This window comes from Charadrius vociferus, unplaced genomic scaffold (assembly GCF_000708025.1).
Source record: "Charadrius vociferus isolate BGI_N301 unplaced genomic scaffold, ASM70802v2 scaffold39, whole genome shotgun sequence".
NCBI classification, from domain to species: Eukaryota; Metazoa; Chordata; class Aves; order Charadriiformes; family Charadriidae; genus Charadrius; species Charadrius vociferus.
The window spans coordinates 6,251,878-6,269,425 of record NW_009650188.1 but is presented as its reverse complement, the minus strand read 5'-3'; the positions used below and the strand labels follow the sequence as shown (position 1 = coordinate 6,269,425).

Genomic DNA, 17,548 nt, shown 5'->3' with positions numbered 1-17,548 from the left:
CAGTATATCCACAACTGAATCAGGTTCTGACAGGGGCAGGCGTGAAAACCATGTGCTTGTGTTTCTGTCCTTTTCCTTAACTGTCTGGTAGCCTTCATCTTCTCGAATGCACTGTTTCCTGGGGGTGGAGTAAAGACTTTAAGATCTTGTCAAAAAGTTATTTTGATTTTATATGCTCCAAAAGAGCCAGAGTCTTTGGTCTTATAGTCTGATGTCAATGCTGAGTGATACAAAGGGCTGTCAAGTCAACAAAACCACCAGATTTTTGATTTCTTATATAAAGAATAGAGAAGATTACTCTATAATGGGCTTGTTGATCTTAATATTTCTCGAAGATGAGTGATTCAAAAAAGTGCATACTTTCAAATAACAGGGTGCCTTCACAGTAAAGAAAATGTAAAGGTGGCATTGTCACAGCAAGTACTAAAATGAAAGCATCCGGGATATCAAATGATTGCTTGAATTATGTAGCTGTTATCAGGGAGTGGATCTGGGAGGTGACTGAGTTGGTGTTTTTTACTTAATGTAAACATTACAGTTGACCGTAGGTCTTGCTGAAGCGTTTCTGTCTGGATTATCAGAAGAACCCCGTTGTCTAAGAAAATGGGGGGCAGACGTTTCCTTTTTGATCCCACTTCGAGAACTACAACCTTAAGAAGCTTTTTAAAGTCAATGTATTGGCAAATCTTCATCTGCTTAGTGCTGTAAGACATGTCCTCCTTGTTAAAAATCAGCATCACTGAAACAGATAAACTTCCTTGATAGTGCAGCATTTTCTCTATTTATTAACATTTTGCCAGCAGCGAGCAATACAGATGCTAAAGGTTAAGGTGTGCTAGGAGGCCCTGGGTGGCTATGAATTTTGTCAGAATTCTTTCTTAGACCTGGAGTCACTCGGCTTGTAAAGGAAAAGTCAAGCAACTCTGGAAAGCAATACTTTCTTTAAATGGACCAGTTACATTGATCATGTCATCTTTTGATTGCCAAAAGTAGGTTTGACTTCAGAATTTGTAAAAACACGTTGAAAGAAACACTGACTGGACAGACATCTACTTGGTCAGTGACACTGCAGGAAACTTTTAAGACCTAGGTTTTTAGAAGTTTGCTTTTTAAAGATTTTTTTTAAGCAAGAACTGTATTTTTCTTTTTTATGCTTCTTTCAGTGAAGATTTCTAGGCATTTGTTTAAAATTGAAGTAAGATTTGTAGCACCATCAATTAAGGTAGGTAAATAGGAGTCAACGATTCAAATGTGCCACCTTTTCCATTTTCTGTAAACAGTTTAACACCAGTTTTTCACAGCCATCTGATATTGGTGCAGTTGAGCATTGTTTGTTAGAAGCAGGCCTTACTTTTCTAATTGCTTCTGGAAATTACGCAATGAGTTGGTGATAGTCAGATTGAATTTCAAATTAGAGATTAATCACAAGAACATTTTTTCCAACCTTTACAAATGCAGTTGTGTCTCTAACAGAAGAGCCATAATCAGAAACCTAATCTAAAAATTAGCAAACCAGAAGGAACTTGGACAAAATTAACTTGCTACACGGATAAATCTGTGGGTTACCTTTTTACTTGTTTGTTAATGAGATAGTGCCTACACACATTTCAGAGAAAAAAAGGTGAAATGATGAGTAAACTGGATAACATGCCTTTTATTTGGTCTAATATATCTTAGGCCAACCTTCCGAAGTAATAACTATTAAAAACAAGAGCAAACTGAAGACAAAATCTGCTGATTAAAAATTTCTCTCCGACTTTTAACAAAAGAATGCTGGGTATCATATCTGCTAAAGATCGTGTGACCCAAATAACCCCCCAAACATAATAAAATGGAAATTGAAATACTGTGACATCTACAAAAATGTGTGTTGCCCTTCATGCCAACTATACATCGTATGGGGGGAAAAAAACCCCAAACTCCATCTGCTAGTGTACAGAGTGCCTTCTCTCTTGTGGGAGATCATGGAGCTTTCAAGATAAGTGTTTAAGAGTAACTCTGAATTCACAGCGTACCATGCCAAAGGCAAAAAATTGAGCCTGCTGCATTCGAAAGTTGATCTCTTGCCCAGCAGCACAAACAGCATTTTTGTTTTCACAACATATTTCAGAAAGGATATGGCAGAGTAAGGAGAATAAATTATGTATCAGTAGCATACATGGAAGGGAGGGTGTACAGAATAGGAGAGGGAGGAGGAAAACAAACCACAAAGATAGTAAAGGTCATGGTTATTCTTTGTTTTACAGAACAAGAGAGCGTATGCAGAATTGATTGTTTTGTGTCTGATCTACTTGTGCTGTGATTTTTTACAGAAAATTGCCATCTAGTCTGTTGCTGATTGATGGCTCAACCCTGTTAAGATCTGAGCTGTTTCTGCCTTAGTTCTGTGACTGCTACAATATCACTTTCTTTTTTTATAGGTACATACGAATAATATTTACGTAGATATCTTTATTATTCTAGTACTACCTTTTTCTTCTGTGCAGTCTTTAAGAATCTTGGAGTTTTCATTCTCTGTGGTCCAAGCCTACCTTGTCCAGCATCTCGTATCTGAACAATATCAGCACCAGCTTCGGGGGGGGGGGGGGGGGGGGTGGGTTTGAAAACCTCGTGCTGGGCAGTTGGTCAGTGTTTCCTCATCAAGTCTCCTCCTCCCAAGAAGTTTTAAGATTGACTTAAGTGTTGAAAGAAATACATTGACAGTCTTTCAAAAGAAACATTGTTCCCCATTTCCTTGGCACTCGTATGGATGATCATATGAATAATAGAAGAGTTCATGCTGAGCTAATGACCAATCCAATCCCAGTGGTACTGTATCTAAAAGGTCCCTGCCCACAAGCTTTTTAACATTTAGAGGATTGGGTATTTAGAAGTGATTGGTAATTTTGCGTTCCAAGTCTAAAAAGGGGCATGTTATAGATGCCTTTCTGAGGATCCAGTCTTGGGAATTCTCAAAATTTGAGGCATGAGCAGCTGCCTACTACCTTGGGAAACACAGCTTGGGAAGAATGGGAGATAATTTGATAAAAGAAGATATCTACTTCCTTGGGCAGAGCTATGTTAGGCATGCAAAGTATTACGCTGATGAGAGAAAAGAGACTCTGACACTAAATTTAGATCCAGGCTTGACCTGCCAGAAGCCCGGGACTGCTCAGATTTGAACTATTGATTTGGCCCTGTGTCCAGTAGAACTGTTGGGTTTTTTACTGCTTGTAGAAAGCGGTTTTGCCCAAGCAGCAATAAATAACGACTGATTGTGAGCCAGAATTTGCAGAGTTCAGTTGACCAGTGTGTTTACTGAACTAACCTAAATGTTATGTTCACTTTAAATATCTTGATATATAACTGTTAAAAAAGTATCTAAAGAGTAATCCCCTGCTTTTTTCTCAGTTTCTTTTTCTCAGTTAATTAGTACTCTTTGAGTATTATATGCTCTCAGCTGAATAAAAGCTGATGATGATTGAAAGAAAATCTGTTTTTAGAAAAGAGCTGAACCACAAGGTACGTATTACAAAAATGCTGCAGAACTGAGCATAAGCCAAACATCTTTTATTCAATATTTTTAAAACGAAGAGCTATTGATTCTTTTTTTTCCCCCCTCCAAATACTGATTGGTAAGGAACCTGGGATTTTCTTGGATCACACATTCTACTTGGAGGGTTATAACATGTATGGAAAATGATGAGAGGAGAGGGGTCGATGTTGTTGGGTGTGTATATGCTGGCACAATGTTACGTCAGGTTTCACTGAAAGCATGAGTTTGGGAAGACATCATTAATAACGAGAGGTAAAGCTACATGAGAGTTACGCAGCTCATTTCAAACCCATACTTCCTGACCTCATCTATTTTGTGTATTTTATATTTGCTGTCTATTTGTGATTGCGTTTTAGAGAGTTTGAAGTTATTATTCATATCCCCATGTGTGTATGTATGAAACAGGACCACAAAGGACTTTAAGGAACAAAATAAAAATGTGCAAAAAATCTATTCCTTCAGCAAAATATGTAGGGTACTGAAACAATGTCATAATGTGTGATAATGTGCACTTGGCAAGTGAATATTTAAATTTACAGCTTTTCAGGATTAAGAGGCATGGATTTATTGAGGCTACCTCTAACTCCTTCTTATCAGCAGCTGGTGCATCTCCACATCATATGTCTCTGGCTAAACAAGAGTGTCAGCCAAGAAGTTTTTCCTTCCATATAGCGTGTAGAAAAATGTCAGAATCTAATCCTGAAGGAGCATGACACAGTAGATTTCCAGGGCATGGTCATTTTAGATGTTGAAAGCCCATTTTGATATTTTTTTTTTCTTTTCTTACTTTCCTTGGTACTCTTGATACTGGCTATTTTTAGCTAGTGAACAGATGAAGCATGGGCAGGACAATTTGATGCAAAATCAGCTGTTTGAACCTCACCAGAGATGCAGACCTTTTAAATGGGTCCTGTCAGGTGAACTTGTACCGAGTCTCCAGCACATACAAATCATACTGTTTTCCCATGTAAATGTATGTGTTAAAAACAAACTTGACGGAGTTTAAATAAGATTAGAGATAAGCCTTTGGAAGTTAAGAAATACATTATGAAAATTGCCTACTCATATGCATAATGATATCTTCTAGATCACACATTGTTCTGTGGGTTTGGGTTGTCTTCTTCCCGGGATCTCTGCCTTGTTGTGTGCAGAAGGAGTAGTACTTATCTAATGAGCAAGTATTTTTGTTGTTTCTTTTTTTGTTTGTTTTCTTCCCCTTTATTATTTTTCATTGTGTAACTGAGTGCCTTACTGTATGCCATTCAGATCAGGATTTGAGGATGAAGTTATTATTTTCCTTTTCAGCATTTCTGTAGGACTGTATCACTACAGTATTTCAGTGCTTCAGATGTTAATTGATTTTCGTAACACCCTACTGAGATGGGGAATTATTATTAACCAAGGAAATAGAGCACAAGGAGATTGAGGTCAGAAGTACTGCTCAGTTTGAATGCCAGGTTTGAGACACCCGTGACCTGCTTTATTATCATTATTTTTAGTATTCACAGAAAACTCTTGTATTTCTTTAACTGCAACTTTAAGTAATTCTGCATTTCTTCATATTGAGTTGACAGCTGTAATAGAGGCAGCTGTATAGTAACAAAAACGCAGGTGACCGCTCTTGGAATTTTTTGCGTAGGTGATGTGCCTGGTTTCACATAAGAACTTTGGAGCAGAAGTGGGGAAAGGATCTGAGTCTTAACACAGCACAGAGACGTTATGACCCAAGAGATTTTTCTTTCTTTATTACATTCTTTTGGCTCATACCATACTTGTCCTCCAGTTCCTATGACAAAGGAAACAAGGCCCTACCTACAGGAGTCTCTTCTACTCCTTAACCATACGTAAATCTTCACCAGAATGGGTACACTCAGGATGACAAATGAGCAGAGGTTCTTTTTGGAGAGTCTGTGAAATGTTCTTAGTTAAAAAATAATTCCTGATGTACATGCATAGGATTGTGCTCTATGTCTTAATTTTGAGTGCCTATGCACCCTTAAGTTTCTTTTAACATTCATTTAATATAAACAGTTTTCTGTTCTCTTCTGTATTTCTGTGTCAGTCTGCGTTCTGGCATCAAATGTCCACATTCAGCAGCATCCTAATAGTTTAAAATGGCAGCAATGTCAAGCAGTTAGTATCCCAGTACAGTTGCTTTACGGTTGCAGAAGTTTAGCTGTTTTAGAAGTGAGACTACTCACAGAGTACAGAGCTTGTTCAGTAGGATGTCAGCTGTCATAGAGTTGACATATGAAGATAATTCTTTTTCTCAGTAGAATATTGTTTCTCTGAGTTGGCAGCACAGAAATGATTATTAGAAGCGAGAAAGATCATTAAAACTCTCGAGTGCTTTGATAGCCATTTCACCTTAGCTTTTTTTCATAAGAAATTAACTAATCATGGCTTTCAGAAGAATAAAAAGCCTCTGAAAACATGAATTAGGGTAACCGTAAACTCATCTGCTGTGGTACTCCTGAGAACAGCACTGACAACAAACTCAACCAGAATGTTTTTAACGTATTTTAAGAAGTACTTCTACACTGATCTTCACTCTGGGCTTATTTCTCGTTTCTCTTAGACTATGAGTTTATTGTATCTCGGATGGATGTTGTCTTTTGAGAAGGAGTTAATTCTGTCTTTCAGCTTAGATTTTATTTTGGGTCCATTTAATTGTTTTCCTCTAGTTTTTTAGAAGCATCTGTTGTTAATAGTGCTGAATGAAGACTGTGCTTCAGGCTCCTTTTAACTCAGTAGAAATGAATTTGCATTTGGGCCTTTACACAAATATTTTTTGGTCCTATCCTGGACATCTATCTTGTCAACTTCTATGTGCTCAATTATATGTTGGCACCTCAGTTCAAGAAAACACAGAAATAGAGGGAAGTCAAACACAATCTCCCTGCTTGACAGAAAAGTGATGTATGTGCTGGATGTGGTGGCCTTCCCGTAACTTTCTTTAAAATGCCTGGATCTTTTCAAATTTGTGTTGAAGATTTAACGTAACAGATTTTTATAATGGACTCGGTAACTGTGCTGTACTGGTGGATCTTAAATGCTGTTTAAGGCATTTCCTCACAGTGTAACTATATCATCAGATCAATCTGGGAGGAAGAATGCAATTATTTAGCTTCTCTTATGTTTGAAAGCCATGTAAATGAAAATACTTATTAAATACGTCTGATTAGAGAACTGCTTATTAAATTTTTATTATTATTCTGTGTTTTGTTGCATGTGATTTGGACGGTGTGGTTAGTTTTGGTTGCTAATAGTTGCATGATGCTTACATATCCTGGAAAATATGATGGTAACCTGGTGAAAGCATGAAAGTGTCTTTATTGTCTCCAGCAGTACCAGTTAGTGTAATAACATCACCTCTTTTTTAAGTTTTCCTTTTCTTAGCACATAACAATATGCCTGGTATTTTACAAAATACAGATTGTGTTATTGTCTCATAGTAAAGATGTTATTGTCAAGCAAAGGGAAAGCAACAGCTGAGATTACTGAAAATTAGGAGTCATAAATAGATAAATTAATGATGGCAAAGATTCAGAGAAGCTGTGAACTTTAGGGAGAGATTTGAGAGAGAAGGTAGAAGACTTCTATGTGCAAGAACTGGATGATTGTGCTGAGGGCAGAGAGGGATGTGGAGGCAAGATGAAGCCACAGTTCAGAATGGAGTGTTGAGAGAATCAAAGGAAACAAGAAGACACATGAGAATAGAAGAAAATCAGATTTTACAAAAAAAACCCACAAGTGTTTGGTTTTTTTTTACTTATCTGTGATACTCAACTGAGTGCTGTTAGAAAGCATTTAAATTTAAAGTGATGTTTATGCAAGTTGCGACTATAGCTATTTCCTTAGCTGCCATTGAAGTGAATGGATAAGTACAACAATGGGTGTTCATCTCTGAGGTAGCTCTGATACAGCCCAGGGTGATGTTGTTGTGTGTATTGGTTATGGAGGGGCCCAAAAGGAAACTGTAGTTTGGGAATTGCTGTGGACTTTTCGCTAAGCCCTCACAGGCAGCTGCATTACAGTATGGCATAGGCTTACCATAGAGGTTTTATGAGATTAGGAAACTGCCTAAATTCAGGAGATTACATGGTTGCTGACTCCAGCAGGTGTAAAGAAGCTTTTTTATGGAGAGTCCTGGATTACAAACTGCAATCTGAGGGTTTAGAAGCTTTTCTATAACAGACATATTTTGTTTTCAAGGTAAAAGTATTTATAAAGGATTTATTTTCTAAGTTGCAGGTGAGGATTCAGTTGGTTTTTCCTTCAGGGTTACAAAGGTAATAGAGAAAAGCACTGTTTGATATTTACCAGCCTAAGGTACTATCTCATACTGAGGGTAACTGGAACCTGAAGGTAATTGATTCACTGTTGTAGTTCCAGCTTTGACATTTTGATACCACTTTCTTATACACACAGTGGTGGTTTTCAGGTCTGATTGCAATGATTTCCATCTTTTTATAGAAATGCAGGATCATAAGCAATTGCTTCTTATCTACAGAGCTAGGTATGTCTAGGGAACAACTCAGCTGCCTAAACGTGGGCATTTAGCTGTCTTTGGATGTGCAGATCATCCACATAGAGCTTACAGAGATGATGCAGCACTTAGAGCTGACTTGTATCCTTCTGCAGCAGCAACTGCTTACCAGGGAATGTTTTCTTTGGGCTTCTAAAATGCCATTTGACAACAATGTTTTGGCACCTGAACTCATCCATGGTTGCTAGTCAATGTAAAAATGTAATTGAACTGGAGATGGTAGGAGGCAAAGGTATGGGATTTATCTGAAAATACAGCATTTTCTGGGACTTCTGTTTTTGTTCTTTTAGAGACCACTTAATGGTAAACTTTGAACACTTCTAAGTAAAAGTTCTAATTTATAATTAACACAGTTTTTATGGTAGATTGATACACATTTTAATTTAATACCTCTGAGCTTGCAAGAGAGAGAGAGTCTAATTTTCTTTTCTTTTCTTTTCTTTTTGTACTGCTAGAGAAATACAGTAAACATATGTTCTGTGGTAAAAATGCACCTACAATTAAATAACTAGTCATTTCCTGTGAGTTTTGAAGTTGAACTGTAAGCCTGAAGGACAGAAAACATGCTATGTTGCTCTTGTTAAACTGTCAAATTATTGCTGCATATGAGACTAGAGGATTTTCAGTTTCTTCTCAAAGCATTTTTAGGGGATGAGTCAGTAAAGCAGTTATCTAATATGTCCTTGTTGACTGCACATAGACTTTTACGTTCTGTTATGTTTAATTACATTGTTACCAGGTTAATACTTTGGGATTTTTATTTCTTCTTTACAGGATTCTGCTCAAGAGAGTGTCATTACACGAGATATTCATCGTACATTTCCAGCACATGATTATTTCAAAGATACAGAAGGAGACGGTCAGGAATCTCTATACAAAATCTGTAAGGTACAGTCAGTACTCTGAATTTTTAAGTGTGTTCTATATTTTGCTATGACTGTATTTTGCCCTACTAACCCCGTTCTGATCCAAGTCGCTAATCAATAAGATGTTAAAGCTTTATTTAGAATGCATGTAGAGAGTGTAATGTTTCTGCAGTACTGAATATCCTGAAGTACTTTTTATAACCTTGCTTTTTGTATTTCCTGAGATGCATATGCGAAGAGCGAGGCTCAAGCTAGCTTTACTAATGGGCAATTGGGTATCAGAGGTCTGCTTCAGTAGAAGCGTGGCGTAGTAGAACTTTTTTGCTCTGCTGGTAGAGAGGTTTGCAGAGGAAGAGAAAATCCTCAGAGCAAGCTCTGCTGTGAGGTTGGGCAAGAACGTTTTTAGATAATTATCTAGAGAACAAGTCAGCTGACCTTTCCACAAGCAATGCGTGTGTATAGCTTTTCACTCATAGCTCTCAGATCACCTCTGATCAAAGAAAAATCTATTTTTTTCTAGTTTGCACATGGGGAAGTTGATGTACTAAATGAATAGATTTGTTCAGCTTGTACAGACAGATTGTTGTTGCTCAGGAGAGATCCAGAAGTTAGAATAGTGCAGGTAGATAGGTAATTCTCTGGCTGTCAGTTGCACATTTTATTGTGTTTTTGGCAGGCAGTTTTCATTCTACATTTTTTCCGACATGTAGAATAAATGATTGCCTTCGACGTAACCATTTCCACTTCCCTTCCTTTTCCTTTTTACTCTGTTTCCACCTCCAGGTGATTAATAGACAGACATGATTGAGTTGTCATAACAAACAGAAAAGAGTGTCCTGCCTTTGGGGTATAATGATACATACTCTTGTTCCCTGGTTATATTCTATGGTAGTACAGGCTCCTATTCAAACAATAATTTGGACAACTGTTAAATATAGCTGCTTAGGTTACATATATTGAAGTTCATTGTCATGAATAATTCACATTAAAAAAAAAAAGTAAAAAATGAAGGCACAGAGAGAACTTTGAACCAATTATATTGATTTCTCACTAATCTTGGCGGGCTCTAGAGGGCTACAAGAAAACAGTTCCTGTGCCAATCTTTGAAAAGAATAACTAGGACAATGCAGGTAATTATGGACTTGTCAGTTTGATATCAGTTAAGTGAAAAATGATGGAATAGCATTCAGCTTATCAAGAATTAAATGTGAGAAGTACGTTATAATGAATGCCTATGAGTTTACTGAAAATAGATCTTGACAAGCTAATACAAAAAAAATTAAAAATACAGGTTTCATTGGTGAAGGTAATTTTATCAAAATTCTGTAGATCGTGTAGTCCGCAATGCAAAAAAAAAGTATAAATGCTGGACAAACTAGAACATGAACAAGGTACACATTAAAGAATTAAAAACTGGCTAGTTGGCAGGTTACTAAACATCAGCACTGAATAAATGTATTTCAAACAAAGTGTCATGAGCATCATTTGTTCATTCGATGTACTCTGGTTAGTCACCTAAAAGAAACAGAAGAATCATTTCTGATAAATATATCTTGATGACACAGAGAAAAATGGAATGGTAAATAATGAGGTGTTAAAGGATGTATAGATAGGTGAATCTTGTGTAGGAATAGGATGACTTGAGTAACTCAGTATTTTACAGCTGCTGCAGCTGCTTTTGCTTACTGTGTCCTGTGACTACTTCTGCATTGGAAAGAACCTGTAGAAGTTCCATGAGGATGATGAAAAGATTTGGGAACATACTTTGTGAAGAAACTCTTTCTCATGAATGAGTATCTCAGTCTATTTTGTTTAATAAAGAGAAGATAAAGGAATGAATCTGTCTGAACTAGAAGCGACTTTGAGGAATTATCTGCCTAGCAGGCAGCTTCACAGAGGCAGAGATTTCAGACCTTCCCAGGTTTTGTGTAGTGAAGGTGAAGAATTCTACTTGTCTTCCAAAGCTGGGAGCCTTCTGTGTTCTCAAGGCCTCCACTGCTCCTGCAGAGAAAGTTGCTGCAGATATTGGTTTCTTGAAGTATCTAGATCAGAGGCATGTCAGTGTGTACATCAAGTTGAAGACTGCTTGAAGCATTTTGTATTTATCTAGAGTTGAGTGACCTCTGCCACTTTGCCACTTTCTTTTAATATGAACACATTCTGCACAGCATCTTTGCAGGCAGCTTTTAATTTACTGCTTTGAACAGCTTTGTTTTATCAGCAGACTTTGTTACTATGCTATTTTTATGTGTTCTGATTTGTGTGATGATTTGTGAATATTTTCAACAGCATCAGCCCTAGCATGTCGTTCTGTAAGGTTCTGTGAGTGACCTCACCCTCATTCTGTAGGTGAGAACTGACTGTTTATTCCTACCTTTTGCTTTCTATCCTTTAATCAGTTATTTGAGTGCATAAGAGGACCTTCTGTGGCAGCTTAGTTCCCTAAAAAGCCTTTGGGAACGCATCTTGTTGAAGGCTTTCTAAAAATCCTAGTAGACTCTGTTGACTACCTCATTCTTTTATGCGCTTCTTGGTTCAAAGAAGGATTTGGGAAACATTGCTTCCTGGAAGAACAACCATATCCGATCTTCAACATTGAATTATTCATAAGTTTACTGATTTTGTTCTTGACAGTTTCTACTTACTTGCCAGTATGGAGATTAGATGCAACTGCTGTGCACATTCCTAGGCAGCTCCTTTTCCTTCATCGTTAAGCTGTTTTCTTAAATGGCTGTGCTCTGTTCTACAAATGACCTGGCTATGGCTGCGTTCAACTAGACCTTGAGTTTATGATTGATGTGGAGAGTTTTAGAGAAGTATTGTCAAAAGCTAATTAATTTGCCTTTAAACCTATCATTCCACAACAACAACAAACTAAAAACCAGTGTTGAGAGTAACATTGTGGCTGTTTTATATTTCCAGAATAACTTTTATCAGAGGTGCTGTGCACTCATGCCCTTCTTCTAACATGAAAGCAAGATATTTGAAGTATGGGATTATTGAATAAGGCTAGAAAAGGTCTGTCCTCAAGTGGGAGGGTAAAAAGCTGAAGAGCATTTTCTTCATGCCCCACTGAAATGAGAGATGATCTGAGCTGTCAGATAAAAAGGAAAGCCATTAAAAGCTCACTGCCTCATTTTAACGGGTCTGTCAGTTTTAGTTCTCTCTCTTAATCTCTTCTTCAGAACAGTAGGAAATCAGGAAAGATGGAAACTTTTTCAGTTGCAGAACATTTATGTGACAAAGTATCTAAAAATAAACCTTAAGGCTGACAATGGTAATAAGGAATGAAAAGAGTTCCAGATGCTGCTTGGAGATTTCACTTGAGCTAGATTCACATAAGCTAGATTTGCACAGAGCAAACATCTTTGGGAAGATAGTTCTGTTTCTTGCACACTTTCTGTTTAAATACTATGTGAATTCTAGCTGTATTTAAAGAGCTCATTCTCTGCATTACAATGCATAACAGAATAGTACTCTTGACCTACTTCCATGTGTGCATATGTAGTTAACAGCTCGATGCTCCAGGGAATCAAAGCACTTGGCAGAAATAGTCCTCTCAACTGTTTGGAGTGTATGCAGTGCAGAATTTAACGTGAGATGTGTTTTCGCTAATTTTCGGATTAAAGTAACTCCTGTTCGACAACCAACCACTGTGACTTTAATAAGAGAAAGGGAGCATGTTGCAGGGAAATCAATCAGGTTAGCCAGGTGCGCGTTCTTACTGGACACACTTGGAAAATAGACAAAATGTTTTCCTGTTTTTCTGAAAATGGTTGAATTACTTTTCAGAGATTCAAAGTTGGTGTTAGTGTTTTCCAGTAAACAAGGGCATTATGGAAGGCTATGAATCATTTGTATCATGACATATTTATTTATTAAATACTTATCTCCTTGGTTGATCAAATTTGTAGTTTTTTTCCTAATCCCAGTCATACTTGCCTGAAGGGTTTACGTGCAGGATCAGTGTGATAGCTGGTTTACTGTGAAACAAAACAGTCTGTTTTAGTCATCGTTCCAATGTCTGTCTGTTTGTTGGTACCCGCATTAGTAAAGGGAATAATAAACTGTTTTCCTAACAAAGCTAATACTGAACGGGCTCCAATATGGGGGGTTTTGGCTTTCTTTGCTGTATAATTGAAATGTGAAAATGTCTTTGAGTTGCTCTTCTGTGACCAGTAGCTTCTATACTGTGATAAGCTGTGAATGATGGATTACTCTTTGGCTTATCCTTCAGCATGGCAGAACTGCTGCTTAGTGCTGTCCTGTAAGCTGATTGTCTAACTTTCATCCTTTTTTTACATTTTCATTTCCATTTCATTGCAGCATCTTTTTTCGGATGATCACCTCTTCTCAGCATGCACGTATTCTTCCACATTTTCAATCCTTAGTATCTCCTTAAATTTACAAATGGAAAGTTTCAGTATTTGTCCACTTCGGTTTAATTATCTGTCAGAGAGCAGATCTCTTTCTTTCCTATAGGAGTCTATTTGCCAATTTTAGAATAAACATAGGAGCATAAACAGAATCAGTTAAGAATTATTTTTCATCTATTTTTAGTTGTTTATTTTCTTTGCTCCTGGGTTGAAGAGCAATTTTAGTAAATACTGTTGTCATTGTTTCATGCAAAGGATTTTTAATGTTATCTTGTCTTCTTCCATTTACATATTAATAAGGTTCCTTCTCTGTGCATCTGTGCTCAGCAAGGAAGCAGTAGTACTGTTCTTGCATATGGGGTTTCTGCTGAGACGGCACTAGTGAAAAGGTCAGGATTGTGAATCTTGAATGCTGGAAAGAGAGTAAAGTCTTAGTATGTTCGGAGGCCTGCCTGAATAAATGTGAAGACTTCTTTCTCTCGGCCCTTATAGCTCTGGAGGCAGCATATTGTATAACATACACGTGCCTCTCCCTGATACTCAATAAATGAGTAACTGGTTTCTAAAAATAGTTTTCAGTTAACACAGAAATTCCTTGTATAATGCGATACATCCTAAATGCTGCAGTCATAGCAATATTATTCCTTTCAGACTGTTAGCCTTATAATAAATTTAGGTATGGAGTTTTACATTTTGCTACCACTAAAATTATTCATCAACCAAGCACGTCGTGATATACCTTGTTGTGTGAGAAGTCTGCATCAAAGTATAGGTGTTTGCTTGAGACAGTCTGTTTTTCAGACACTGTGGAAGTCTTTTAACTCTACTAAAATGGACTTCAGCAGAGATGTGTGTCTGTATCAAACGTTGAGTAGATTCCCTAGATGATTTCTATCATTTCGCTAGCAACGCAAAGTTAAGTAACAAGGGCAGATCAGGCTTGTAATTCTCCCCCAGAAAACTTGCATTTCAATTCCTGTTGCATTTTCCTTTTTCTTGGGACACAGATGCTGGATATCTCTTAGGGCTGTTAACAAGCATTGTGCCAGTGCGCCTGTCGCTTTTTCAGAACAGTGAGCGTTTCCTGTGCCAGGAAACATTATTACTGACAAGAGAGATACCGTTCCTGTAGATGAGAGATGAAGATCTGTAGAGCCTCTGCTGATACCTTTTCCTCTGCACTGCTGTGAAGTTTGTGTCAGGGAATGAAAGCTCTGGCAAATGTAAAACCTTCGTATAAGGCAGCCACTAGTGAAATATTATTCATGAGCTCTCTAGTTTCCAATGTAATTGTAATGTTTAGTTTCTAATGTCATTGAGTTACTAAGTAAAGGCAAGTTGGCAACGTGATTGTACAGTGATATTTGCTAGTTAGTGTTTTGCATCTTGTTTTAAGTACATTTGAATCTTCAGCAAATATAAGCAGTCGTTTTCATGCTTATGACAATGCAAAATGATGAAAAACATTTCATTATGGAATTTGAGACTTACTCCCTGCTCATTCTCCTTTTGAAAACTCTTGGGACTCATATACAGTCGTTGCAGAACACCAAATCTGAGGCTTTAAATTCAAATCAGCAACCTGACCATTTGTCTTTCAAGTGCTGTAGATCTAAAAAAATCCAAGTAAGTAGAGGAGCCTGATCTTGGGAGATTTTCCTCCAGTAATTATTTCAGAGAAGAATTTCTGTCCATCTCTGGATTCTTCATTCACTTTACCAACATGCAGGTGGTTCTCTATCATTGACTTTATTTGAGGAGACTCTGTTGCTTCCAAATTATTCACTTTCTAATGAGGTTGTACTAATAACTGCACAGTAGTTCTTCTGTTTAGAAGACAGATAACTATTAAAAAGGTGTTTTAATTCTGTAGGTGAGATCTTCGTTTAGTTAAAATGAATGAAAGTAGGCTTCAGGGCAGAATCTTCATTAAGTCCCATTTATGAGACAGAGAATATTTTAAATCTCAGTTAACTGGAGAGTTCTGATTGGACATTCCCCAAGAGCTTAAGAAAATAATAACTTAAAACTGGCAACGTTGTTGCAGGTTGTCATGAGGGAAAAATCCCATTCTCTTGAAATTACAAAGTTACAATGACTGCAGTGGCAATAGGGGATTTGGGATTTTGCTTTGTTTTCATATTTCATGTGGAAAAACAAAGTTAATGCTCCTCAGTCCCTTAAAAGGAGAAATCTTAAATAATTAATCTTAGATCTTTGGTTAGTAATATGATATTTTGGTGGTATCTGTAGGCAGCATCCTTATTTTTAAGACTCTTTTGGTTAATTACATTATATTTCAGCAATATCATGTCCCAAAGGTTACTTAAAAATAAAAAAGTATAATTGGAAATGTAATATGCATAAGGCTTCAAAAATCTCTTTGCTTTGGGCAAATACAGTGAAATCATGTAGATTTTAGAGACTTTGTTGAAAAATAAATCTTTAGTTGCCAGCATTATGATGCTTTGACTTAATAGCAGAATCTTTATCAGTTTGATCTCATTCTCATGCAGAACTGAAGGTTAGTATCTATGTATCTGATAACAGCTGCTTGTGAAGATCAGATTTTGGAGAAGCACCTAGTGGAAATTAATTTCAAAAAGCAAACAGGTCAAGCACTTAGTTTTTTTTTTTTTTCATAACTCTTAGTTGCTTCAAAGATTTGTTAATAATGACATCCTTTTCCTGAGGCCCTCAGACATTTTTCTCTTTTATATACTATGTATATGTGTGCACTAATTAATTTGAAATGTTTTTTTTTTAGACCAAATTATCCAGTACTTGTTGATTTGTAGTTCTATGGATTGCCTCTTTTTACAAATGTTTCAAATTTGTCATCTATTCTTCTGATTTAATCAGCCAATTAATGGTTTATCAGCCCCCCCCCCAAGATTTTTGGTGAATACCATTTGTTCTTAATAAATTTTTAGTGGTTTTATTCCTTTTAATTTATTATCTCTTCTGATACTCAGTTGGAGACAGATCCTTCAACACATCCCCTGTTAGAAATGGTTCCAGCAGGATGAGAACCCCTGTGATTCTCTGTAATAAAACAGACACAAGGAAAGTTCATGTGGATTTTCTGCTATAGTTTAAATACAACTTTTCTACCTTGATCATATATTTTCCAAGTAGAGGCTTTGCCTTCCTGCTCTGGATGTGTTTGAAATGGATTTATTATTAGTTGTAATGTGTTTAGGAAGTTGATTATGAGAACATTTCTTGGTCTTCCTTCAGATTTTTATATTTAACATGCAGAGTGAGGCTTTTTTTTGCACCCTCCCCATTTTCCCTCTTTTGCCATAATTTCAACTTCTTTAACAATCTCAAAAGGAATATCTTTTTATTTCTGGTAACTTTCTTTACTTTTTAATCTATGTCAGTTTTGGAGGCAGTTTATTTGCTCCAGTGTGTTGATTTCTCAATAGTTATTTTAAAACTCGTTTGAATGAATTTATTGCTGTTTTCAGCAAATTATTAGCTATTGTGCTAATAATGCTTCTCACAACAGAAGGAACCCTCATGGGTTGGTAATTTGCTATTAATTTTTCAGCCTGGAGTTTTTCATAGGAAAATAGAAGTGGTTTTATATAATATGAAGAAATCACAAATCAGATTGATAATTTATAATTCTGCATATCTGTTTCTAAATGGAGCTGGCCTTTCAAAAGCAGAAATCATACCACTTTTAAGAATGCTACGGAAATAAAGTATTAGGCATCCATAAACTGATAGATTTTGGGAACAAATAGATAAAGACTCACGATGATGATGATGATTAACCAGTAGATGGTTCTAATTAGTCATATGTGATATTAATTTAAGTGTTGAAAGTAATTTCTGTTAATTCAGTACTTAGTAGCTAGGAGTAATTTTAAATTCACTTTTTTCACACAAAACATCATCCTTTTTTTCCAGTTCAAAGTTTTTTGTCTGCTGTTGTACGCTTCTGGAGTTATTTTTGTGGCTAGAGCTGGTTTAAACTAGTAACCAGATTGTAATGGTTCATTAATTATTTTTTTTCAATAATTTATGTGCCTAGTCTCTTGTATTTGCTTGGCCACTGAAACTGAGCAGCGGATTGGGATTATTTTCACTCAGATTCTAACTAATACAATCTAAAATACTTCAAAAGAATGATAAGCAATATAGACAAATGGCAAAGAGCTGTAAGTGACAGTTCAGTTTTTCACAAAGCTACAAATGTATTACAAAATGT

At 36.6% G+C, this 17,548-nt stretch overlaps 1 protein-coding gene across 2 annotated transcripts in view; it reads left to right on the top strand.

The window, feature by feature from the left end:
• RABGAP1L (RAB GTPase activating protein 1-like) overlaps nt 1-17,548 on the top strand; it is a 240,134-nt gene that overhangs the window by 114,203 nt on the left and 108,383 nt on the right. For both annotated transcript variants that reach the window (XM_009892860.1, XM_009892861.1), the window contains exon 13: nt 8,859-8,972. In XM_009892860.1, coding sequence (XP_009891162.1) covers nt 8,859-8,972 — 114 coding nt within the window. The remainder of the gene's footprint in view (nt 1-8,858; nt 8,973-17,548) is intronic.